The sequence below is a fragment of the Manacus vitellinus genome, unplaced genomic scaffold, assembly GCF_001715985.3.
Source record: "Manacus vitellinus isolate BGI_N305 unplaced genomic scaffold, ASM171598v3 scaffold_31_pilon, whole genome shotgun sequence".
Taxonomy (NCBI): domain Eukaryota; kingdom Metazoa; phylum Chordata; class Aves; order Passeriformes; family Pipridae; genus Manacus; species Manacus vitellinus.
In genome coordinates this window covers 8,488,354-8,513,957 of record NW_021940379.1, presented here as the reverse complement: position 1 = coordinate 8,513,957, position 25,604 = coordinate 8,488,354, and the positions used below count along the sequence as shown (strand labels likewise).

General features: G+C 43.7%; 2 protein-coding genes across 4 annotated transcripts in view; one reads left to right on the top strand and one right to left on the bottom strand.

Annotated features, from left to right (window-relative positions):
- TXNRD2 (thioredoxin reductase 2) overlaps positions 1-1,018 on the bottom strand; it is a 49,112-nt gene extending 48,094 nt beyond the window's left edge. Inside the window, exons 1-2 of the mRNA XM_029961184.1 lie at positions 959-1,018; positions 304-372 (exon numbers count right to left, since the gene is read on the bottom strand). The gene's annotated coding sequence lies outside the window, so the exon portion shown is untranslated. The remainder of the gene's footprint in view (positions 1-303; positions 373-958) is intronic.
- COMT (catechol-O-methyltransferase) lies at positions 260-24,332 on the top strand. 3 transcript variants are annotated; one of them, XM_025895509.2, is made up of 5 exons: positions 260-428; positions 17,117-17,399; positions 19,168-19,361; positions 20,629-20,760; positions 23,236-24,332. In XM_025895509.2, exons 1-5 carry the CDS (start codon positions 420-422, stop codon positions 23,413-23,415), a joined length of 798 nt encoding a protein of 265 aa, XP_025751294.1. In that variant the 5' UTR covers positions 260-419; the 3' UTR covers positions 23,416-24,332. The 3 variants fall into 3 exon arrangements, with proteins under 3 accessions (XP_025751294.1, XP_017931823.1, XP_029817045.1); XM_018076334.2 differs by lacking the exon at positions 260-428 and adding an exon at positions 7,153-7,252; XM_029961185.1 differs by lacking the exon at positions 260-428 and adding an exon at positions 8,338-8,620.
- The last annotated feature ends 1,272 nt before the right edge of the window (positions 24,333-25,604 follow it).

Here is a 25,604-nt window from a genome sequence, read left to right as displayed (position 1 = left end):
GAACACATTACACTGAGATGCAAAGGGTCAAGGTTCTCTACAGCAGTTGAACAGCGAAATCAAAGCTTGTTAGATTTTCCCATGACAAGTGAAGAAATATTTTTTAAAAGGTTAACAAGAAAGCCAAACAAGATCACTCCACCTCAGGGTGTGAATTAATTTACAGATTAACCATATAGAGCTGAGTTAACGATTAATGTGCAGGTACTGTGTTTCTCAGAAAGCTTTAGGATTATCACTAACATTTCTCATAGTTTCCTTAAACACCACTGAAGCTAAACCAAGTTATTTATACATACAAACCTTCTTTTGCACAAGCAAGGCCTCCAGACCCTCCACCAATGACCAGAAGATCATACTCATTCTTCTTTCCTGTGAAGAGGACGTGAAAACAGAAGGAAAAGAAAGAGACAAGGAAGATGGGAGAGGTATGTAAGGGCAATATCAAAAAGCACGCTGCTTTTTACAATTGATTTTTGCTGATTTGGGTTTTCTTGACTGTACTACTGCACCGTGTTTTTTCACTAAACTGTCTGGTCTGGTTTTGTGAACGAAATATGGAAAATGAAGCAACTCAAACGAAGAGGGAAAATAGATTAGATTTTTGCACAGTGTCCCCAGAAGGTCCTTCTGCACAACCAGACAGACGGAGCTGGGATCCCCACAGGTCTCAGCACCACAGGGCCGGCCCTGACACGGGTCTGTCGGCGGGGTCACCCTCGAGGTCCGCGAGCCTCGTGTGCCCGGCAGGGCGCTGGCAGGAAGCCGGGCCTGCTCCGCCTCGGCCTCCCGCGGAGCAGCCCCGGGGCCCGGCGCGGTGCGAGGCGGCGGAGAAGCCGCAGGTGAAGTGATGAGGGCACAGGCGGCTCCTGCTTTGGGGCCGTCACAGCCCCGACCGCGGCGGAAGGGCTCGGGGACCTCTGCCGGGCGGGGCCCGAGCCCCGCGGGCAGCGCGTACCTGAGAGCGCCCGCAGCGTACGCCACAACCCCGACCCGGCCCCGCAGCCGCGCCGCCGCAGGCGCCGCCATGCTTGTACGGGCACCGGCCCGGTCGCCGCAGCGCCGCCATTGCTGTACGGCACCGGCACCGGCCGGCCCGCCAGGACCCGCCGGGACTGCCCGCGCCGCGCCTGAGCCGCGCCGGGGAGCGCGCGGCCGAGCCCTCACGGCGCTGGGGAGGGCGTGCGCGGGATCTGGCGCTGTAGGAGCGCGTGTGCGTTAAAATGAGACGTTTGGAAGGGAAAACAACCCACCACAGTTTGCTTGACAGGCTTCCCCCCAGGTGCTGGTGCAGAAGGGGTTCGGGGAAGGCTGTTCGGGAAAGACGAGAGTCACGGTGACTGCCCAGAGAGCCTTCAGTGATATCCAGGCCCTGTTTTGTGCCCTCTGAACCGCCCATCTCTCTGTGGCAGAGCCGGTGAGAGGGGCTGGCACGGCTCCTCAGCTGCGGGGCTCAGGCTGACAGAAACCTCTGAGGAGCTGGTTCGGCCGGAGCCTGTCCCTTCCTGGGGGTGTTACAGACCACTCGCGTTCCTGTGACCACGATCCGTTCAGGGCTCCGAGGAGGACTCGGGTGCGGAGGAGCGGCTCCCTCAGCCCGAGGCGGGAGCGGTGTGGGACAGGGGACGCGCCCCGGAGCAGCTGTGACACGTCGGGCCTGCGATGGGGCGGGAGCTGTCAGAGCCGCCTCACAGCCCCCGGCAGCCTGTCCCGTCCCTGGGCCGCAGGGCAGCTGCTGATTAACCCAGACCTGCGCCGGACGGGAGTTATTAATGCCTGTAATGTCTTCTGACAGCCCCCGCTAACAGGCCCCAAAGCAGGCATCGATCAAAACAAATCAGGGGGACGCGGTTTTTCTCGTTCAGGGGCTCTGTCTGTTTGCCTTCAGTGAAGCAGGGTGCGGACCCTGCCTGCTGCTCTCGATGCTGGGTTGGACGCGTTAAATGCCACCACAGCCAAATCCGAGTTTGGGACAAGAGAATCGGCCGCTTTTTCTACAGAAAAAGGGTTTTAGAAGTCGTGGTTCAGTCTCTGGAGCAGGAGCCCGGCTCACAAGAGGGCAGCATCCAACCATTTTGTTTCAGACACCATCAATCCTCTGCTCCACAGCTGAAGAGAAACGGCAAGAAATTAAAATACGCGAAAGAAAGTTTTGTAGAACTGACATCACCTCCAGCGCAGTCTGATTATTTTTGTTCGCTCCGTCAATGTTTGAAAATACTTGAAACAGGAATTTCTGTCGCTTTGGTAAGTGGATTGATGACTTTCTCCAGTATCACCACTGTTAAAAAAAACTAAACACAAGAGAACCTGCAGCACTTATCAATAAATCACTAGAAACACTCTTACCCACTGAAACAGCATTAGAAATACATGACTAGAGTGTACGGAGGGGCCTTTGAATTAAAGAAACCTAAAGCATATTCAGATACTAATCTTTTATGCTTTTCAGGTACGTGCACGCAAAGTTGTTTCAGCTTTTTGTTTTAGCCACTGTTCCGAATTGAAACAGGCAGTGTTGAGCATATGCTCTTCACACAGACTTAGTTCAGACAAGTAGGATCAAGGGTAGAATTAAATTGCCCCAAACACAAAACAAGTTTATATGAAGAAAAGTCCCTGCAGCACTGTGGTGTTTTGCTAATAAGGAAAGGCCTCAAATGTAGCAAAGCAAAGCGAAACCAAGTTGAACCAAATGAAAGGCAGGTGGGGTTGGCCTCTTCTGTGTTTCAAGTGAAAGGATGAGAGGAAATGGCCTTAAATTGCACTGAGGGAGGTTCAGATTAGATATTAGAGTAAAAACTTTACCTTGAAAGAGTGGCAGGCAGTGGAATAAGTTGCTCAGGGTGTCACTGTCTCTGGAAGTGTTCAAGAGGCATCTGCATGTGGCACTTAGGGACATGGTTTAGGGGTGGTTATGGGGACCTGGGTTGACGAGGGAGTAGATGATCCTTAAGGTCTCTTTCAACTCTGATGATCCTGTGAAAGCTGTTGATAGAAATCATTATCTTTGAACAGCACCTGAAGCGGCAATTTAGGAAGGAATTGATGATAAAGCTTCTAAACCTCATTCAAGGGTAGGATCTTGGCCAAGTGCCCATTGAAACAGCCCCACTGTACACTGGCATTACTGATTGCTTTTGTCATTTTAGAGCTCAGAGCCTAAGGGAACCACAGCCTACACAGCCCTGGTGAGATGGTAGCTTCTTCTGGAAGTGTGTGTTCCCAAACATATCAACACACACTTTTCTGGCTCGAGAGCGAGTCATTGCTGTCCCTTGGCATCCTTCTTCAGTCAGCTGGGAGTCATTGCTGTCCCTTGGCATCCTTCTTCAGTCAGCTGGGAACCAGAAGCATCCACAGTGCCACAGTCAGCCCGTGGGAAGGGGTGTCACCAGCTGTACCCCACAGCCCGGTGCAGTTCCACAGCCTTCCCCACCAGGACTGCTGTGTGCAGGACAAAGTCCAGAGGCTGTGGTGTGTCATTCCACTTGTTCTTGCTCACTCTCACCAGTTCCATCCTTGGGACCAGAGGCACAGAGCAGCAGTGGGGAGGGGGTTGTGCTCCTGGTGACTCCTGGTCAGGGGGAGCAGCAGCCCCTGAGCCTTGCTGCTGTCAGCTCTGAGCAGGTGTGTCTGTGCTGCACTTCAGAAATCTTTATCAGGGACCACAGATGGATTCTGGTTATCAGATGTGGTTTCTACTGTGTCTTTGGCTCAGCTCCTGTGGCTTCCTACTCCTATTTTAACTCTTGTGGTTAGCATTATGTTGATTAGGTAATTAGTGATACTTTTTTTTTACATATATATATATCTATCTATCTTAATTTCTTTTAAGAAAACAAACATTAAGTTCTTTAGTGGCAAATACATTCTAGTATCAGGAATCATTTATATGAAGCCTTGTGTTTCTGCAGTGAAAGCATATACTTTCAAAACCTGAGATTAAAAAAACTCCTTGCAAGATAGCTATCAGACTTTACATCATATTTCCACAGGTTTTTTTTCAGTTTTAGCTAGTCATATTTAAAGTCATAAATTAACTTATACATTAGATGTGGTTTGGTTTCTTTCCAGGGGGAGTTGTTTATTCAGTGTACTTTAAACAGTGTGGTATTAAAGGGGTAAAGGAAACACTCTGATTTAGAAATGTATAGAAATCCATTCAACAAGAAAAGATGCTTTGTAAGTCATGAATTAGTTTTAGTAACAGGCAAACTTTCTCCTCTTGAATTTATTGTAGAGACAGCTTGGAATTTTGTATGATTTTTCCTTTTTATGAAATACTTTCAGTTACATTTATCCATGGCTCACTTAAATTCTTCCTCATGAAGATGACCAAAACCAAATACTTTTTTCTACCAAACTTTTTAGAAATTTTGACTTTTCAAGCACATCTTGTCTCTCCTGTTTTTCTGGCATGGTTCCCTTTATGCCTTGTTCCCAGATCAGCAGCTTGGCAGGGTGGAGGAAAAAAGAGTGTCAGGTAGATACCGTCTTTGGAAGTCATCCCATTGTTTCCTTTTTGGTGGGTGGGGTGGGGAATTGATTCTGTCAGAGGCTGCATTTTGTGGCATGACCTAATTAATAATTGACAGTGGAGTCAATAAACTCTGCTGGAGCAGGGGTTGAACTCAGCCATCTCTCGGGGAGGTAGGATGTTTTGGTTTCTTACCATCTCTCCTGATTAATTGCATTTGCTGTTTGATTTCTTTTTCCACCCTTGTTTTGCTCTGCTGGTGTGTAGTGTGGTGTCCTTAGCAATGAGGAAGAGGAGCCTGTGGAAGAAAGGCATGGCAGAAGGTGAACACAAAAGAGGAAACAGTGACATAGTCCCTGGCAACTGAGGGAACCATACCCCGCAGCTACAAAAAGCTTTGTGTAGCAAGAATTTTCCAATATTACTTTTTGTTGGATATTGCTTTGCATTGGCATGAAGGAATCTGTGGCTGTTTGCTTACAATCCAATTCTGCTATGATTTGCTGCATTTTTGGTACTTGTTTTTAAGAGCTTTGACAAATCAATCTTTAGGACAGTTAAAATTCAAACTGATAAGGGAAGAAAATGACTAATTTTGGTTTATGAGATTGAGGTGGAGATTGGATTTCACAGGGAGTCTACAAAGTTCACGACATTTTGTTGAGATGGGACAAATTAACTAATTATTCAATTAACTAATAATTTATTTATGTAAGGTCTATAAATGTATCTAAAACAACTACATTGAGGTAAGAGAAGTATAGGCATCAGAGAATTAATTTAATTTAATTTTAATTCCATTTAAAAATGTAATGCTAAAAGCATATATGAGAACAGTTGGTGTTCTAAGTGCCCAAAAGGGCATCTTGTTACAAAGAATACATCCTTCAGCTAGTGGTGTTTCCTCTGCTGCAAGCATTTGTGCATGAGTTCATAAACCAACAGAAATAGCTGAACATTTCACCTGTGTTGCTATTTTTCCTCGTTTGCTTTTGCTTTTTTTACTGTTTTCATAGGTTTGTCTGAGAGTATGAGTCGTTGCTCAGAATTTAATCTATGCCATTTTATTCCTTCCCTCTTAAGACATCTTCTGTTCATAGTTTGTCCTGAACAAGTAATTGATTGCAAGTGAGGGAAAAAACCAGCAGAAACAGATGAAGCTTCAAGTAACACCAGTTCTTGACCTCATTCAAATGCTTCAACACATATTACCAAAAAAAGGGAGGGGAGAAAAGACAGACATGGGGTAGACTTAGCTGCTTCAGAGTTTTTGTGAGTAGTTATAAAGTCTTTGAAAGCTGAAAGTGTTTCTCAGTCTACATGATCACCTTTAAGATGCACAGTAACACAAAATAGTCTAACCCCTCCTATTATCTGTTCAAATTCAGAGCACAACTTTACTGGTCTTTCTTCTCTTGTAGCTCTTTCCTATTTTAGGTATGGCCAGGCAGTTAGCTGATTCAGACATAAGTGCTGCTTCCTTTCTCTTTTGCGTGTTTCTCAGCAAGAGAAACTAATTTGGCTGTGGAAAACAGCAAATTCACATAAAAGAAAATCCCTCCTGCTATTCTGAAAATGCAGACTCAAAAGAATTTTCTTCCACTCAGTGTTTCACATGATCTGTGGGTTTATGATAATGTGCTAGCTCTCCTGTCTGCCTTTGTTTAGGCTTTTAAAAACCAGTCTTTGGCCAGGATTATTAGAAGCAGGGAATGCCATTTGTTGTTATGCCAGGCTTGGATTTGCTGGGAAAAGCTCTGTGCTGTGCACAGCCAGTGGGACAGCAGTGCCACGTTGCATCCTGTGACTGAGCTGGGAGCTCCAGACGGGCAGGTCTGCTCAGGTTGGTGCAGCCAGAGCAGAGCTGAGCCCTGTCAGCTGGCAGAGAGAGTCAGCCCGAGCCAGCCAGGTGTCCTGACCTGCTGCCACTCCTGGGATGCTGCTCCCAAGCTGATGCATCCTGGTTCTGCATCCTCCCATGGATGTGCCCTGGCAATCCAGCATCCTGACGTTCTGCAATACCTAATCCATCTTTTAAGATCTTGGCCTGACATAAAAATTGTATTACACCAATATATTTATAGCTCTCCACAGTTCTCTAACCTGGATCTATTAATGAGGGTGAATTCTTACTCTCTAGACAAGGATAAGTCATGTGAATAGTGTATAAATTTATGCACACTGGAGTTTGTAGCATTGTTAGTATGTAAGTAAAAACTTGCAAAAATATCTGTTCTTAAATAGACCCTGTACTGAGTAAACAGGTAAACTAAAAAAAGGCATAAACCAATGTCTAACAGCTTACCAAAGAAACTTCTCTTGGAGAAAAAAAAATCCCACAATAATATATTACAAGATTTCAACTTTCTATTAACATGGAGGCAGTTTATGGACACCCAGTTTGGGTGGTTTAACCAGCTGCACCTCTGGCTTTGTCTAATTTGCAGTTATTGCTGTTCACCATCTTTACTTGTATAATGAAACATCTAGACAACAGCAAGGGGTTTATCATGCAAGTAAACAGCTGTGGGCAGGCAGAAGCAAGTTTGCTCCTCCCATGCTTCCAGCCTGAAGAATATAATTCAGCTCGAAGTTAGAAGTCTTTTAAAAGTGTCGTCATGGGACGTTGCTCAATCTGGGAAGTCTTGGCACTAATTTACGCTCCTAAGCAGAAGCTGGGCTGCCCCACCCACCAGTTCACAACCGGCTGTAGTGACCTGCAGGGACATCTCCAAGGCAGAGCTGCACACTTACACAGGGGCAGTGCTCACAGTAAGTGTTACTGGTTTAAACTCTTCTCCACAGCTCAGCAGGAAAATCAGTTCTGGGTTAATTTGGATTGTGGGTGGCATGAGGGATTGTGCAGACACAACCAGTTTTTGACTGGACAGGAAATTACAGTCAGTGAAGCTGGAGTGCTGTATTGCTTATTTCATTCTTTGTTCTGCTTGATGTCTGGATTATGAGAAAATATTTGTTGAGCCAAAGCTCTATTGTATGTGGAAGGAATACTTCGGAGTTGTTCTGTATGGACCTGGGGTACTGTGCTATATTGCAGGGTCTTAGTTATGTTTGGTTTAGTGTTATTACTAAAAACACTTCAGTCTTCACCTACGTCTTTTTCTCTACAATTCTTTATTCAATTCATCCACTTAAAATTTTTTTGTTTTCTCTTGTCATGCTCCCAGTTAGTCCTCAGTCCTTTCAAGGCCCTCTCCTATCTTGTGACAAAGTCTGTTCTCAGATCTTCAGCTCCTGTTTCTGCCACATGTGATAAAAACCCCAATTTTCAAGTCTTTAAAAAGTTTCTAGGCTAGAGCCTCAAACACTTGCTGACTAGGTCTGAGCTTTGCAGCGAGAATACAGAACTACTACCACATTGCGTTTGGTTTTTTGTTTTTCTTACTAGTTTCTTTGATGGTGTAATTTAATTGCAGCTGGATTATATTGTTCCCACCTCGAAGGAAACAAAACAGACTAGCCAAGAACAAGATTTACCAGAATAAGCCTTTTCTTTTATCTTAGAGCTGTTTGTAGCAGAATAATTTCCCAACTAGAAGCTATAGAAATTCAGATGTACTGTTTATAATATATTGATTGCACCTCCTCCAGTAGTTGCCATTAAGCAATTTGCTTTGCATACCTCCCCTGCCTCCAGCAGCACTATATTTAACCCAGGTCTAGGTCTTGTTCCTACAAATTCTGCTCTGGCTGTAGCATGCCACGCCTGAGCTGAAAAAAGAACTAAATCCCCCGGGCCAAATTCATTCCTGGAGTTGCTTGATTGAACAGAGAGCATTTACCCTGAGCAGAGATTTGGCTCCTACCTGACTTTGTCAGCAGTCACTGTGCTGTAACTAAGTAACGAGAGCACTGTCGTTAGGGGGTAGATGAAGAGCTCTCTCTCCGGTTATTAGAGCACCGAGTACCTTTAAGGAGTGCAGAAATCTGTGAAAGGAGGAACTGGGGAAAAGGACACCGCTCCTTTTAGAGCCCGTGTCACAGAACTGATCAGCTATTCCTGTGATGTGATCGAATGTGACTGAATACTGCAGGCTCTTGGACTCTTATTCTGTAAAATCCACAGGAGAGCAGCACAGGAAGGGATCGGAGGGAACAGCTTCTGCTATACTGAGAAAGGTACTTATTTGTATTTTCTTATTTCTCAGGCTTGACAGCATTTGTTATCTTCGATAATGTCACTGTTTTAAACAGTGGTGCCTGTGAAAGAAGTGGTGTTTTCCACGTTCTGAGTGGCACTCATTGTCAGGAAGCCAGTCCGTGGGCAGCAACAGCTTTCTCAGAGAGAGTAGGACATATTTGTGTGTAGTGCATTTGTACTGCATTGTAAACCTTGACAGCTGAAAGAAGTGAGATGAGATAGCCCCAACTGAATTGAAAATGTAATTTATGGCTGTAAGTATGCTGGAATGTGGTACTCATTTGTATTCAAGAAAAAGCTGAATGCAAGTCAAGCTTCAGTTCAGTCACATTTGCCTGAATAGCTGCTTTTATAAATGTTTCTCTGCACATGTATTTTAAGGGGGTTTTCCTTCTCAAGAGGGAGTTCTGCCACTGCAAAATGTCTGTGAAGAAGAGACAAAAAGCTAGTACTTTTGCTTGCTAGCCCTGTTGCTGCTTATAGAGTATCCTTCTGATGCCCCTAATAGGTATTTTTTACCTTCTGTCCTTTAAAAACAAACTCATATTTACCAATAATGTCAACCACGTCATACCAATGAGCTCCATAAACAACCTTGACTTTGTCTCTGCACTTAAGCTTACTTTTTTCTGCTTACTCAGCCATGGACTCCTCTAACAAAGCCCTCAGGTTCAGAACCATATGGATTTGCACAGCACTGCAGTATTTAAATGCAAAAGGAAAATGTCCCGATTTTTAGCTTTAGTTTGACCACATGAACACTGCAAACAATTTACTCGTCACTCATGTTCAGCAGTATTTCTTAGCAGCCTGCATCTGGTATGAGGTTTATCTCTGCCAGTCTCATACTGTTGTCTTTCAGCATTCCTTCAGGATCACTGGAAGTAAAACTGACTGGGAATTTTCTGAAAAAACATAATTTTGGCAGCAGTCCTTGAAACAAGATGTTAATGTGTGAGGCTGTCCTAACGCTCTGTCAGGAGAGATTTCTCAGAAAGCAATTTCTAGACAAAGTAAGAGACCCTCTTTGCCCATTCCAGCTACTTTTCTGGGCAGGGCATTCACTCAGGATCTCAGACCAAGGTCTCATACCCTGCTCTGTCTCAGGTTGCCCCTTTCCACGTGGTGCTTTGCTTACCTGCTGTGCTGTGCTGTCCCACCTTGCCTGGCCTGTTAGAGCTGTTCATTTCCATAGAAACAAGTCATCGTTTCAGCAAAGATTTCCCTCCTAATCTTTCGGATCCCTCAGTGGGTGTCCTCGTTACCAAGTTTCAGTCATTCACTTCCCCCCAGCCTGAAGAGCAGCTTGTGGACAGCAGGAAGCTGTTCTGGGAGAGAGACAGATTTACACTAGATTAGCTGGTAGCCTTGGAAGCAGGGCAGGAGCATGCAGGGGGATTTGGGACACTAAGGATTGAGCCCTGTGATATAAGGAGGGACTGTGAAACACGTCTGTCAGTTGATGCTCAGGAGCACAACCAGCCATTTTGCTCTCTGCTCCTCCAGCCCTTTTCCCCCTACCCCCATTTGGGGCGAAATCATTCAACAGGAACTTGTTTTACCCCCTGGGGAACATGAAAATCTCAGCTAAGAAAACTTTTTCCAGACCAGCTCCCAGCCTGCCAGGGGGGATTTGTACAGTGCTGCTGAGCTGCACTGACCACTGGCCTCAGCCTCTGGACAAACAGTGCAAACACATCCAGGGTGCTAGAGTGGGAGTAAGGACTGTCAGAAACAAGCCCTTCCCAGGGGTACCTGAAGGGATGGTATTCCTGGAACGCTGGCTTTGCTCAAGGCCCAGTAAAGAGCATCTCTTGTCCTTGGAGAAGTGTCTCACCCCAAGCTCTGGCTGCAATCATGCAGAGTGTTCACCAGGCCAGGCTGGATCAGATCCACATGTTCTTTTCCTTTCATTCAATAAGAAAAAAACTGTATTTGTTTCCTTTCAACCTGAGAGGAGGGAAAAAGACAAGATAAAAGGCTGTGGGGGACAGGAAATAATCACCAGAGTTCTGCGTTTATAGAAGACAGAATTTTTGTAGTTATGGAAGCAAAGCTAAATTGTAGTAATTTTAAAAAGAACTAAGAGGGAAATCTAGATTTCAGGCAAGAAATAGTTATTGAAAAATTATATAAAGTATGTTCAGATTGACATTCAGATTTTCCACTGACATCACAAAAACAAACTCCCACACTAAGTTTCCACTGAAATACAAAATACTCACATTTGGCAATATGCTGATCATTCTTCACAGTGTTGCACTCACTTGAAAATACACAAACAGTTATGAAAGAATAGCAAGTAAAAAGATATTTCTTTGACCTTTAAAAGTACTAAATTATGAAACTGTTGAATTGTGTTGCCTACAGCAACAAGGATACAATATGTTTGGCAGAAGTTAGTTTAGACTTTCTGACCAAAATACTCTGCCTTTCTTGCTCTGGGAAAAGATCAAGAAAAGCAAAATGCCACAAAACAGAGATTGCCTCATTCAGGACAGCATAGCACTGGGAGTCAGGAACTCCAGTCCCAGCCATGGCCCACATCTCCTCTGGCCTAGTGCAGGACGTTAAAATATGTGTAGAAATATGCTGACTGCTCTGCATTGTTTTCACAGTGCTCCATAAACATTATTAGTATGCAAATCCTCTGCATACTTGTGTGTATGAGATACTTAAAAGCATAATTTCAGCAGAAGCTTTTAAAAAGTTTAATACTTAAAACCTTTTAAACCCTTTTCTAAAAGCAGGGGGTACACCTACCTCCTTCACACACAGCTCTGGGAGGGTTAATCTGTTGATTTGTATGGCCTGTGTAGAAAAAACCCTCAAAATTGTTTGCAACTGAACATTCTTCTCTTTGCAGATTCAGCAGCAGTGACTCTGCAGTGTTACACCCCGTTGTCCCCAGGCACTCCACTATTGTGGACCATTTCTATTATCCTCAATGCCATCAGACCAGCAGAGAGGATCTTTTCTGAAGAAAGGTTGAATGATATAAATTTACCAAGTGCTCCCCATTCACCAGGTTATGTGAGCTAATAAAGTCAAAATTAGATTCTAAACCCTCTAGCATCAGAATGCTAAAGTACTGTCTGAATGCCTGGAGACTCCTAATAAACTCTTAAACAACCAACCAGTACTTGGCAGTTAGATTAAATGCAGGAAAAATTATAGCAGGACTGGCTGTAACATCATCTTTCCTCAAAGGCCTCAACTGTCAGCAGGCTGAAAGCACTTAAGGAAAGTGTTTGAAGCACTGCTTTTCTCCTCTTTTTCCCAGTTGTTTATAAACTCAGGAATAATAATGTCACATAGGCATTTGCTGCCTTGGTTTCCCAAAATCGTGTTCTTTAGTTAATGCAGATAAAATCCCCTTGCCTTTCCTCAGGTGTTATCCATATATTCATAGCAGGGACTTTTCTGAAAAAGTTTAGTACAGCTTTACAACTTCAACTTGCTCTTGTGGCAACACAGATGTAGGTAAGACAGCTCATGCAAGATCAGGAAAATGTTGCCAAAATGAGACTCAAACCTCAGTCCCCTGACTCAGGATCACAAAGGTTACTTTCATTCCAGCCCTGGAGAATAGCAGTACTGTCTTTGTAGAAAGAAGATTTTTAAGTAATGTTTAGGCCTTAATTTTCAGTACAAAGCAAAGCAATATCAGTTTATCCAAGCTAAAATTGTAATGAGAGGCTCTGTAATTAGGCTTAGAAGGATTCACTTTGATTAGAAAAATGTCCTATCCAACCACTTTCAACCTCCCAGGTATTTGAATATCTGTCATCTCTTATTTTGGCATCTGCAGGGAATGACATCTTGTTAATTACTCATGATCATACTCCATTTTTATGGCTTTAGAAAGACTGGAGATCCTGTAATAGTAAGGGGATCCTGAATCCCCTGACTCAACAGCTGTTGGCAGCTAACAGGTCCCTAAGTCTGAGCCAGTCTCTGGAGGCTTCTTTTATAGCCATTGGAATGAATTAGGTGTTTTATTGACAAAGGCAGGTAAGTTGGGACAGCATATTTTCCCACATTTTGTGTCTGCTGCTCTCTTTGAAAGTGCCTTTTTAAATCTCTGGAAGCTGAAGCAGAGGTACTGCATTCAAACACTGATTGTTTGATTATGGTTTGCAGCAGGGGAAACTGCTGAACTGCACTATCCAGTTACCAGTTGGGCTTATGAAACCTGCCAGAATGAGGAAGATTAGATGCATAAGAAAATAACTCAGTGCTTTAGAAAGGCTCATCAGTAGTTTGACAGGTCTGGGCATAAAATTTTAATATGTTTTCTTTTAAACTCCGTCTTCTCAGAAGCAGATGTAGTGATACGTGTTATTCATTCCTTTCCAGAACGTTGTCCCTCCAGTTCTGTTTATTCTCTTGCTGAATTTTTCATTTGCCTACTCTTTTCCACTTCAAATTTTAGCTTTCAAAGAGCAGGCTCACTTTCTTATGGTGTTTCTAAAGCACAGAAGAGGTTGCAGTGCTAACCTGTGTATTTGGAACCTCAGTACAAGCATTAAATAATAAGAGCAGCTGCCTTGTAATAAGTGGTTATGGGAAACTTGACTGTGTGCAAGTTCAGTTTTATTGCATACTTAATGAGTCTCATGAATCCACATTAAAGCTAAAATTACAGTTGCATTTTCTAAAGCTGTCATAACATGACTGTCTCCTAGGTAGTGGTAGTTTTAAATTGGTTGAATTACACACTTAATTTTCATATCAAATATTTTCCAGCTAAGAATATGAAAGCAATTACCTGTTTTGGTACAGATCCTTTTTCCCCTCTGGGTGCATGACCATCACCAGTGCATCTTGCTCTTGGCAGTCTGCCTTTACAGTCTATTGCTGTAAATTTATTTTCACACCTAAGAAAACAGAAATTAAGATGGACAAACTTTAAAAAAAACTGTGTTAAAAAAAAAAAAAAGGAAAGGAAAACCGAGACATGTCTGTTTTGCTCCTTTTAGAAGGTACCTTCCCTGGAAATTGCTTTTCAGGATAATTGCCTCCTAAAGGAGCTTTGCTAAGAACAACCCATCCAGCTGGTTTATGAAGGTGCTGGGCTGTTATACAGCAATATTAATAATAAAAAACACAATAGCTGAAAAACATTCCTTGATACTGCAAAAATAAGTGAACTTGTCTAGGAACAGAAAAAGCAGCATGTACTCTAAAGGTTGTTGCTACCTGTGAGCAACCTCTGAGGGTCTGTGGAGGCCGGTGGGCTCTGCTGTTGTATTTTGTAGCACTCAAGTGGGACTCAAAAGTGCAAAGATCTCAGGCACTGAAAAAAAGGATCCCTTTGAGCACCTGATTATAGGAATGGCCAAGCTGAATTGCTTCCTTGCTTAAATTTTAGATCTAGGTCTAAGATCATCCCCAAATCACACACATTTGAGTTTAGATTTATAGCATTTTTTTGTCTTCTTGACAAATGTGTTACACAAGAGGTGTAAGCAAACCAGTGGTAACAGGATTTCACTGTCAAGCAGGTCCTTCTTGCCAAGGTACAAAAGGAAGGCTTCACAGGCTGTATAAAAAGGAGTCTCAGCATTGCTGCAGGAACAGGGAGGGAGCCCAGGGAAGCTGCCTCTCCCTGTTGGAGAAATCCCATCAAATGGTCTCATATTCATGCTAAACAACAAAGGAGGGAACTGTTTCCCCCAAGTTCACCCTGCTGCTATCAGCCATTTTTGCTGTCTGGCAGATCTGTGAAGGGCAGCCCCAAACACTCTGGCAGAACCTCAGAGTGCCAAAGCAACAGCCTGGGGCAAGGGCTGCTCAGAGGATGCCAAAGGATCCCTTGTAAGCAGAGGATTGTGCCTGCCCCTAGTCTGAACCAGTTCTGAATGCCACAGTCAGTGCTGGAGGGACCTGACCCTGCTGGACTGCCCCCAAGTCATGGCTGCAGGGCTCACAGCTCCCCTTGGCCAGAGGGGGGAAGGTTGGATACCTACTGGCATCAGGAAATGGTTCTGGGCTCCATCCCTTCACTGCAGTTCAGAATAATTCCCTCTTACCTGTGTCAGTAATCCAAATCCATCAACAGCAACCATGCAATCAACTCAGCCATGAAAGTCAAGTAAAGACAAGCCAAGTGAAACTAGAGAGATATTTTATGTTAAACTAATGATATTTTCATAGCCCAGCCCAAGTTCTCAGTGGACAGATTATGTGGAACATTTTCATGTAGGAGAACTGGAAAGAGCTGAAATCCTGCCTGGGAGGTGCAGGACAATTGGGCCTGGGCAGTAGAACTGCTACTGCACAGAAGGAAAGAGGAAAAACTGACACCCAGGCCATCCTGATCCCACTGAGGTAAAGAAGCAGGTTCATATTAAACAGAAAGTCCAAGAAGCAAGATTTTCATGTGCTAATGACAGTGGCAAGCCCTGAAAGGAAATGTCTCAGGTCAGACTTTGCAAGGAAAGCATTTAGGGTAACTATCAACACTGGTGACTACTTAAAAGCAAAAGAACTAGACTTTTAACTGCTCCAAACAAATCATACTTGCTCTGCAACTCAGATAAGTGGATGGGTGAACAAAATCAGCTGTACTGTGTCTTGAAATATCTCCATGGAAACTCAGTCATCTTCTGAAGTCAAAATGTGTTCTGCATGATGAGTCAATAAATCCGTGGCATAGATTTTCCCCATGTGTATGTGCCAAGTCCCACTACAGAATGGAGGTCTGAAAGTCCATAAAATTTAGTTTTTTTCTGGGACAATTTTGAGGAAGGTAAGCAAGAACAGAATATTTCATAGAATCATACAGCCCCTTTGCCTCTGGTCTTGGGCAACTTAGGCAAAATTTTTGATGATGTTGTAGCTCCAGCTGGAGCAATGGTTTTGCTGAACTCTAGGTAGGTGGAACATTAATACCAAGTGCAAGTGGAAGCTGTTCACCATGTTCAGCAAGATGGAAGAGAAAGAGATTTAATAGGAGGAAAAAGGCTAGAAAGAATTGAGTGTCATGTGCTTTAAAAATAACAGTTTAAAAAGCAGGGCTACTACATCCACTCTGCTGAGGTTAAGGAATTGGTTCTGAATCCTTTAGACCTGTGTTCAAATGCCTGATTAGGCTTCAAGAACCAATGAACTTGGCATTCCTTCATCCTATTTCTGATTGAAGCACGATCCCACCTGGGCTCCCCTCCCAGGGTACAACTGCAGCCTCTGCTTGCGGGAAGCTGGGGTGGAAAAGTGGAGGTGTTACGAGAAACGAGGTGTGTTTGGAGTTGTGCAAAAGAAGCTTCATGTGCAGAAGAGTCCTCAGGCAAATCAAACCCCTTGGTTTGGCACCATCTCAAAGGCTAAAACAATTGCTTAATTTTAAGAACCCTTTCTTTATCAGATCTTTTGTCCTGTGACTCCTGCGTGGAAGTAAATGCACCTTCCTGTCCACTGGCCTGAAATCCAGCAGAGTAAGGGGCTTTGATGGGATTTACTGTGTGAACTGTACAGGCTGACATGCATCCCAGCTGCTGAAAGTTACATTCAGGTGCCCTGAACTCACCACCAGGAACACACCCCACCCCTTGCTGCCCACACAGAAGCCCCTGCAGCTCTGACACTGAATTTCAGGGGAGAACAGGCACAGTCTCATCGGAGCAGTTGAACTGGCCCATCAGAAAAGTACAGTGTGCCCCTCTGTTACATCTCTTCAATTTAATGAGCCTGAGAATTACTCTGATCCAGCTTTATGTTTTTAAAACCAGTGAGAAAGCATCCTCACTTTATAAAAGGCAATGCATATTTTTTTATCCTCAAAAGTGTCAGAATGATGGCTCATATCAAGGGTTTTATAAGAAGGAAAAAAGCTTCTATTTTCTGAAAACCAGTTCCCCTGGGTACCTCTGCTGCAGGCTCTGGAAGGAAGGGGGCTGGTCCAGTCCTCCTGAGACATGAAGCTGAGGTTCTGTGCAGAGCAGGTGCTGGCAGGGCAGTGACTCGGGCCCTGCAGACTGCTTTGAACAGAACACCCCCTAACAGTGCCCTTGGCTGCTGACACTGTGCTCAAAATGCATATTTTCTTACCAAGGCCAGCTTAGAAGTTAAAAATGTGGTTAATAATTAGGGGAATGGGATCATATGCAGGCTCCAGTTTAAGCTTTTAAATCCTTGGGAATACAGTCAGGACAGATTTGGTGCTGGGAAGCTCTGTGGTGGCACACTTGGAGCCAGGACTGAGCAGCTGTGTGGGGGCAGGGACCAGAGCATGAAATAAAGCTACTTGTTGACTGCCTGTAAAATTGGCTTCTAAAGGGAGTGCCACAGAGCACCCTCCATTGCCAGGGGACAGAGAGGCCTTTTCAGCTACTCTAGATAAAACCATAATTACACTCTGTGTGTTCCTGTTCAGAACGATTGGTTGTGGGTTATTCAGTTTAATATTTACAGACAGGATAGTCCTCTCCCATGCCACCTTAACCCTGGGCTGTTTTTCTCTTTCCTTCCAGATGCTGGAGAGCTCTTCAGCCCCTTTGTTCATTGTCTTCATCCTGCTTTTCATTTTGCTGCTCTTTGTGGTGCTCATCAGGAAAAACGGCACTGCTGCCCTTATCTGGAATGAAATAATCCGGGAGAAAGTCACCAATTTCATCATGAACCAGAGCAAAGAGCAGAGGATTTTAAATTTCGTGGTGCAGAACGCGGTGCGAGGAGACCCCCGGAGCGTGGTGGACACTATAGACCAGTACTGCTCCCAGAAGGAGTGGGCCATGAACGTGGGCAATGAGAAAGGTAACTGCAGCAGGGAGCAGATCCTTCAGGACTAGCACAGAACAGGACAGCTCACTGTACTCACATGGGAACTTCCATCTGCTGCTGCTGCAAAACAACCCCCCCAGCCCTGTGGGCAGTGCTGCCCGCTCGGGGAGGGTTTGCACCGGGGTGTGCACTGACTCATCCACCAAGGCACAGGACCAAAGTGGGCTTTGTGTAGTGCACACAGAGTCTGTAAGCAGAGGGTGACAATTTATGGGAAAAACCTTGGGTTGTGTTATACCTCAGTTCCTACACAGGGTCCCCTTAAGGCATAGTTCACTATGGTATGTACTTTCAGATCCTTAACAAGAGAGTAAATTGAAAAAAAAAAGGATGTTAAACTATATGAATTTTGTGTATGCAAGCATAAGTTAGAAGTTTCTGTTGAAGAAAGAAATCCTTCCCATGTCACACAGTGTCAGACACTGTTGCTATTTAGCAAGCAAATCATCTTGTTCTTGTCTCCTAAAGGAAAGTATGGCAACAAAAAATTTTTTTCTTAGCTGCAGGAAAGTGGCAATCTTTTCAAAAAACTATAATGGAAAATGTTAACATGTTCCCTTATGTATTAGAAACAAAAGTACCTCTTGCTGGGAAGTTGCAGGGGAAATTTGCTTAGTCTGGGATTATCACAGTTAATGAAATACAACTCTAAGCATTGTAATAAAAATGCTTCTCTGTCATGGGTATATTTTTTGAAAGTAGCTCCTCATTGTAAAAGGCAGAGTAGGAATTCTTAAAGCTCCAAACTTTGAACATTTGTGATTATATTCTTAATAATTTCACTCTAGTTTTGCTCTGATAAGATGGCCTTTCCTCAGATAAGAGCCATTAAAGTTAATGCATCTTTAGTTTCTAAGATTTCAAGAGTGACCACATGGCCTCAAGATGCATCATCATCATCATCATCATCATCATCACAATATTCATAAACAAATAACACCCAGAAAAATATCACTTAATGAAGTGTATACAGACATTGAAAAATTCCATGGCTTAGTGTAAAATCCCTTCAAATACTTTTCAGTTTAGTTATCTAGTTTCCAGCCATACAACTAAGAGGAAATAGTTTTCTCACCCATAAATCCTTTTCTTCAGAAAGACACAATACAGTACACTGTCACTTCTTTTTGGGAACATTTTTGTTGCTCACAATTGACTAATGTTTTCCATCCCACAAAGTCATGTAGTGAATCCAATTATTTTGTGACTCTGTATACAGATTTTTCTTTTTTCCTTTAAAGATCAGTATTTAGGATAAGAAATTTTGTACCAGACTACAGCATGTAACATGTGCAACAACCAAGAGCATTCAAAATTCAGGAGTTACATATTTCACAAATATAGCCAGTTTCTGCAAAAAATTCTTGGAGAAAACCACTACATTTCCCCCCCTAACACTATAAATTAGTTAATTCAGCGAATTATATAAGTTACTTTCTGGGAATATAAGTTAAATCACGGAATTCTTTACTCAGAAATGTTTATTGTTATTATTGTAAACTAAGGTATTTTTTTAGTTGAAAAAATATTGAAAACTTCAAATGTCAACTTTGTGATCAACTCGATCACAAATAAGCCAGTTTGCCAAGGATAGGGTATAAAATCTAACATCAAGCCTTCATTTTGAATGTCCTGAGCAACTGAGCACATGGATTTTGTAAGTTCCTTGTCACTAACTCGTTCTTCTGTATGTGAACCAGCTTGCTTTTGTCCAAAGGTAACCTATTTGCCTTTTAATCAGGTTTGATTTTAGACAAGACAGTGGAAGAGGTGAACCCCTCGGCTGCCCTGGAGCTGGGCTCATACTGTGGCTACTCAGCAGTGAGGATTGCCCGGCTCCTCAAGGCAGGGGCTCGGCTGCTCACTGTGGAGTTCAACCCCGAGTTTGCTGCCATAGCCAGACAGATGATTGAGTTTGCTGGAGTACAAGACAAGGTAAATACCATTTTGTCTGTAACCACAAGAGCAAAACTGGTTAGAATTTGTGTTCTTTCTTTTTTCTTGCACCCACAAGTCCTTCTCAGTTTAACCAGCTCCCTGCCAACTTCCATCCCTGCCTTCTCACAGCAGTACAGCTGAGGACTCCACTGGGTTATCTCCCAGACTAGAATGCTGCTTTTCTCTGTAAAAATGAAAAGCTTCAAATTGCTGTCAAGACTGACTACAAAAAACTAAACCATAGTCTAGTTTGTTACAAAAGCTCACAAGAAACAGTTGTACTATGTGCAATGGACTTCAAATGAGAAGTGTTTACCCAAATCTAGTTGGTCACTATCTATCTATCTATCTATCTATATATATATATCTGAATTTTGTGCATGGAGGTGTCTTGACTCTCTGTACAGTTGGTTGAGATGCAGGTGTTTCCAGTCTAGAATCCATCTCATCCCAAGGCAGAGATCTGCAGCAGGTTGGGGGAATTCCTGCCTGGAAGTGCCCATTTGCCTGACAGCTCACTTAGTGGAGCTGAGAACACCAGGGAAAATAAACCCCACCACGGACCTTCTAACGTGCTTCTGAACTCTTTGAAGAGAACCTGAAGTACTACTGACATCTAAAACTGCATTTTCCCCATCTGATTTAATCTCTGAGCAGCTGTGAGTCATAAAACAGACATTTCCCCACTACTTTCTGCCTCCTCTCACAGTATGTGGTGCTTGCCTGACAAACCCACGTGCAGCAGCTGCCCCCAGTTTAACAGTGCTCACACCAGCAAACCTGGTGGGAAGACAGAACAGCCTCTGGCCTGCCCCTTTCCTCTCCTGGCCATAGCAATTTGACATACTGGAGCCTCCAGCTTTATTCTGAACTAACCTGGTCTCTGCATTTTTTGCTTCCCTTGGACTGTAAGATTCAACTGAGATGTAACTAGAAAAAGTAATTAAAGTATATTTTTCAACAGGAGATTCCCATGTTCCCAGTAAAGATACACATTATCCAACAGAAATAACAGGTCACTTTTGCTGCTGTTATTTTAAAAAAACAAGATCCCAAAACACCCAAATCCATATCTGGGAACATAACTGAGTTGGTTTGTCAAAAAGAAAAAAGTACACCTTATCTAACCCTGTTGACATAATTCAATTGACACAATACTGAGCTATACAGAGGATTGCTGATGTCTGGCCACAATTTAAAATGAGCTAAAAGCATGTGCTTTTTCTTAATGGTTCACAGTTCATCAGATGGATTTGTATTTCAGGTTAAACTCCTAGAAGGCCCTTCACAGGAAATTATCCCCCAGCTGAAAAAAAAATATGAAGTAGATACTCTGGATTTTGTGTTCCTGGACCACTGGAAAGACAGATACACACCAGACACCATCCTGCTTCAGGTCAGTTTGCACAATTCCAGTCTTAAAGTGAAGTAGCAAATGCCTTGATGTCTGCAAGGTCTCTGTTCTTTATGAGGGACCTCCTCTGCTGTAAACTGGCAGCCAAAATAGCAACCTTACAGGAAAAGAGGATTGGAAGGCCAGGACTCCAAACCTTTGTTGAGAGTAACTGCTGACACTACACAGCTCAGGGCCTGGCAGAGCACTGCTGAGCCATCCTGCTTCCTGAGCAGGCAGGGGAGCACAAATCCCCCTGGAGGAGCAATGGGCTGGGTCTCACACCCCCCAGGAGTGGTCACCAACCAGAACACCTGAGCCAAACCCCATCCTGATCCTGGGAGAGGTGAGACTTACAACCTGCATGTCCCAGCTCCACCTCTCCCATTTCCTCAGTACCTTTTGTTTGCCTGGGTCTGTGGTGCCAGCAGAGCCTCCTGAGGAAACACCCTTTTGGTGGCACTGCTGGGTATCACTGTTCTGTGAGTCTTTACACTCCACCTAATTAATGGGCTGGAAAGCAACCTTCAGAGACTGCCCCAGCCAGGCACTTCCCAGGGAAATGCTGTCTAACTCTATGGCCAGCCCCAGGTGTGGGAAAACTATGTTCATTTCTTCCCAAGCTGCCTTACCCATTCCTGTGAGCATTGCACAACGAGTTGGCTGCAGCAGCAGCAGGCAGTGATAGGTGAGATAACTGCTAGAGCTCTTCTGCATAGGAAGGTATTTTCAGGTGTTAAATAACTGAGATTCACAACATCTCTATCTATGAACACAACACACACAGATACTCTCCTGCCTTAGGAGCTGCAGGCTGATTTTCTACAACTGCCTGTTTGTATGGAAGTGTCATTTTGCAATTATTTTCTTCACAAATAAATCCACTTTTTTGAGCCTGCCTCTTACACTGAGAACCTGCCAAGTACTTTCTGACCCCTTGTGGACTACAGCATTATTTTCTGACCCAGGCTCCTCTGTTTTTTAGTTTTAGTCCTGTCCTCCAGAAAGCTGTTTGAAAAGGAAATTTGTTTGGGGTTATGAACAGCCAGTATTGAATTTACACAGCAGTAGCTGAAGAAAATGTTCCCTCCCTACAGTTGTTTTGTACTCAGAGAATGCTTTCTTTTAAAGTGCTGTGTGAGGATGACTGAACTCTTTCCACTGGGAAGAGCCAGTGCATCCTTATCAGAGCTCAGCCTTCGAAACACAGCCAAAATAAACTTATCCCAAAAAAGGTTGTTTAGTTCCATGGTAGTGGTCAGTCTGATGCAACTGTGGGACAAAGTTGCAAAAAACCCCCCAAGAAAATTAAGAGCAGAAAGACAAAGAAAAGATCCTCCCATTTTCTCAGATGTTACAAACCTTCCAACATGCACCCTTGGCAGGTATCACAATGTGAACAGCGACTATGAAGTAGGAATATAAAATATTCAGATGAAATATGTACACTGAAAGTGGTCCAGACATGCACTTCTAGAAAAGCCAGACACGAGGAGCATCTGAACTCCTGATGACCAGTGGAAAATCCAGTATGTTGTCTCTTGTAGGGCTCTGTAAGCTGTGCAGTACAACCAGTCTGAGGGCATTGGACATGTCTCTAAAACCCTGCTCCTGTGCTGGCTGTGCTCAGTCCCCAGAGGCAGGAGCAGGGAGCTGAGCAGCCTCTGCAGCACACCCAGCAACAGAGCTGCTCTCACACACTGCCACTACAAAAACCCCCCATGCTCTGGCTCCAACTGCTGCCTGTAACCACAGGGTAACGACCAGCCTGATTAGCAACAGACTTTGTTTTAAAACAGCTGGTAAGCTCAGATAAGCAACTTCTCCTAGACAAGAATACCAGTAAAAACGAGGTTTGTAGGTTTACTGAGGATAAACATTGCACTTGAAGTGACTACTACAAGTTAATTCTGCCTTGTGGAAATTTGTCAGTGATCTTCATTGTGTGCAAACTCTGCTTTGTGCCCAGATCCCGAACAAAATCACAGGAAATTGTTTAAGATGAAAGGAAAGCAAGCACAGAAAATCTCTTTTATTCACTTAGTGGTTTTGGAGTCTGACTGAGACAGGCCAAAGCACACTGGTATGTGCTAGTTTCTCAGGTGACCTGAAGAGCTACTACAACAGTTTAATGCCACATTAAAGAAGTTTTTAAACATTAGGCATGACAGCCAAAACAAGGCCACCTTACTGATCCCGTAGAGATAGTTGGAAACAAGCTGAGGAACAAACTGCACACCTCCACTGGCTTCATCTGCTATTTCAGAACCAGCTTCTCTAATGTTCTACTCATCATGCTAAAAGTCAGTCTATGGCCACAAAGGATCCTGCAGTTACTCAGCTTCTCCCTTCCAGACCCAGCCCACAGTGGGTTTCTGGCTGCAGGCACTCGAGTGGGGCCTGGTTACATGACAGGACATTACAGTCAGGCCAGTGTCTGCTTAACAGCCCCTGTGAAGCCATTTCTCTTCTTTCCAGGAATGCAACCTGCTGAGGAAGGGCTCAGTTCTCCTGGCTGACAATGTCATTTTCCCAGGAGCTCCAGATTTCCTGACCTACGTCCGTGAGAGCCCCCATTTCCAGTGCACTAACTATCCATCCCATCTGGAATACATGCAAGTGGAAGATGCTATGGAAAAGGCTGTGTTTTTGGGATAAAGAGAGCCATTAATACTCAACCTTTGTTTCAAATGATGTAAATGCAGCTGCACAGGTTAACTTGTCCATGCTCTAATTTTTGGGGAGGGTTTTTTATTTACTTTTATTTTGAAGCCTGTAATTAAAGCAAGTGCTAGTGGAGATCTTTTTAGACTAGGTGGAACCAAGACTGGGAGTAAGCAGGGAAACTGCTCTGTGCCATTGTTCCACATAATTCAGCAAACCCAAGGTGATGCACATTGCCTTGCCTTGGCCAAGACATCATCTAACAGCAGAGTCTGTTATTTTGAGCTCAAAGCTGAACAACCACAGTTTGGGCTTAGGGCAAGGTGGAGAAATACACTGCAACTTCTGAAGACTTGTGTCCCCAAGCTGAACTCATTAATGGTTATCAAGAGTGGAAAAAAGCAGGCATGTTGCAAAAAATGACCATTTCAGGTGCCCTAATTTTGCTCAGTTACTATCATGCCACCTTAATGCAGTGAAGGCTCCTATGGTGATATCAGATACTTTTTTGCATATTTACTGCAAAAGTTAATCATCTCTATGTGAGAGAAAAGAGCACACACACTGAAAGATGAAAGACCCATGCAGTGATGAGAAAAACAAAACAGAATTTTGCAAAATACAAACAAATAAAATTATTAACCTGCCCATGGAGATGCAGGGAACACTGAAGTAGTAAACAGATTAAAATAAACACAGTAACAGACAGAGAACAAAAGGAGCAGACTCCTCCCAAAAGCATACAAAACTGTGTAATATTTGACCTTGAGAAAATGCTGTTTATCTGCTCATTATACTGTATATACATAGGATGTGATTTTTAGGGGCAGGGCAAGCTGCTTACTCTGAAGTGCTGTGTTATGTTTAAGGCACTGTATAAAAATAAAGCCAAGAGAGAATGGTTTCCCCAGGTGGGTCCTGGTTCACTCAGTGCTGTTAAACCTCGGGAACAGTGGGGGTTGTCATGGAGAAGATACAAACCCAAATCTGAAGTCTCCCACTCACCTGAACAAGGCACCAATCCAGTGGCAGTTCCCAGCACATCCTGCTGTGATTATATAATAAAGCAACGGTTGTATTTATAAATAAAAAATAAAAAACAATAGAGCAGGGACGTGACTTCCATTGTCTCCCAGGAATTCTGCACTACACTTGGGAATTCCAGCCTCAAAACAGCCACAGAAAGATCCAACAGTTGCAAATCAGAGTGAAAATCAGGGATAACCATTCTCATCTGTCCCAGAATGAATTCTTTCCGGCCTGTTAGGAGTTTCTTCCTTTCATAGCCCACCCTCCTGCAGTGGTACCTACTCTGGCCTGGGTGCTGCACAAAATCCACCTCCAGGACACCAGTGAGGAGCAGAGGATCACCACACAGTACAGAGGCAAACAGAAGATAATCATCCAGCCCATTTACTGGCATAGCCAGGTTTCTGGAGCACATGGGAAATCTGGAGACATCACTGACCAGAACATTTTTCTGTACACCTGAGGTCACAACCCCAAAGAATCCTCTCTCGTTTCTGGACTTAAACCCCTTTGCACTCCACAGACACTCCTGCCACTGCAGGGCACATCACCAGAGCCAGGAACAAACCAGCCTCAGGTACCTGCTGAGGGATGTGTAAGGCTAAGCAGGTGTTCTGCACTTTACAGGAGAGGATCAGAAAAGTACATTCCTACTGCTAGTTAGTGGCCAAAATTACTGTCCAAGAGACTGTCAAGCAGATTAGGGAAGATGGGAAACTGTAGAGATAGCATGGATACTGCAAAAGATGCACCAGTGAATAATGTGTGTAATAATGTGGCAAATATAACAGCCCCCTTTTAGTATAAAAAGGTATTTTAATTCATTAGAAAGAATCTCCCACATGGCTAACTGTAAAAACAAACACAGTGTGGTACTATCAGAATATTCACAGAATTCCATATGTAAGAAAAATTTTTCCACTTCACCACACTTTTGAAATGCTCTTAATTATTGGTGGCAAGGGATGAAAAGAAAAAAGCCTGACTCAGTTTGCATGACTGACAATTAGAAAAAAGGCTTTTGGTCAGTTGAGCAAATATGATCTGGAGTCACTGACACATAAATGTGAAATCTCCCAGGGATGAGAAGGACTTTTCAAAATAAGTCACGCTTTGAATGCTGGGAGAAGCAAAAGGCAGACAATGGATCTTCT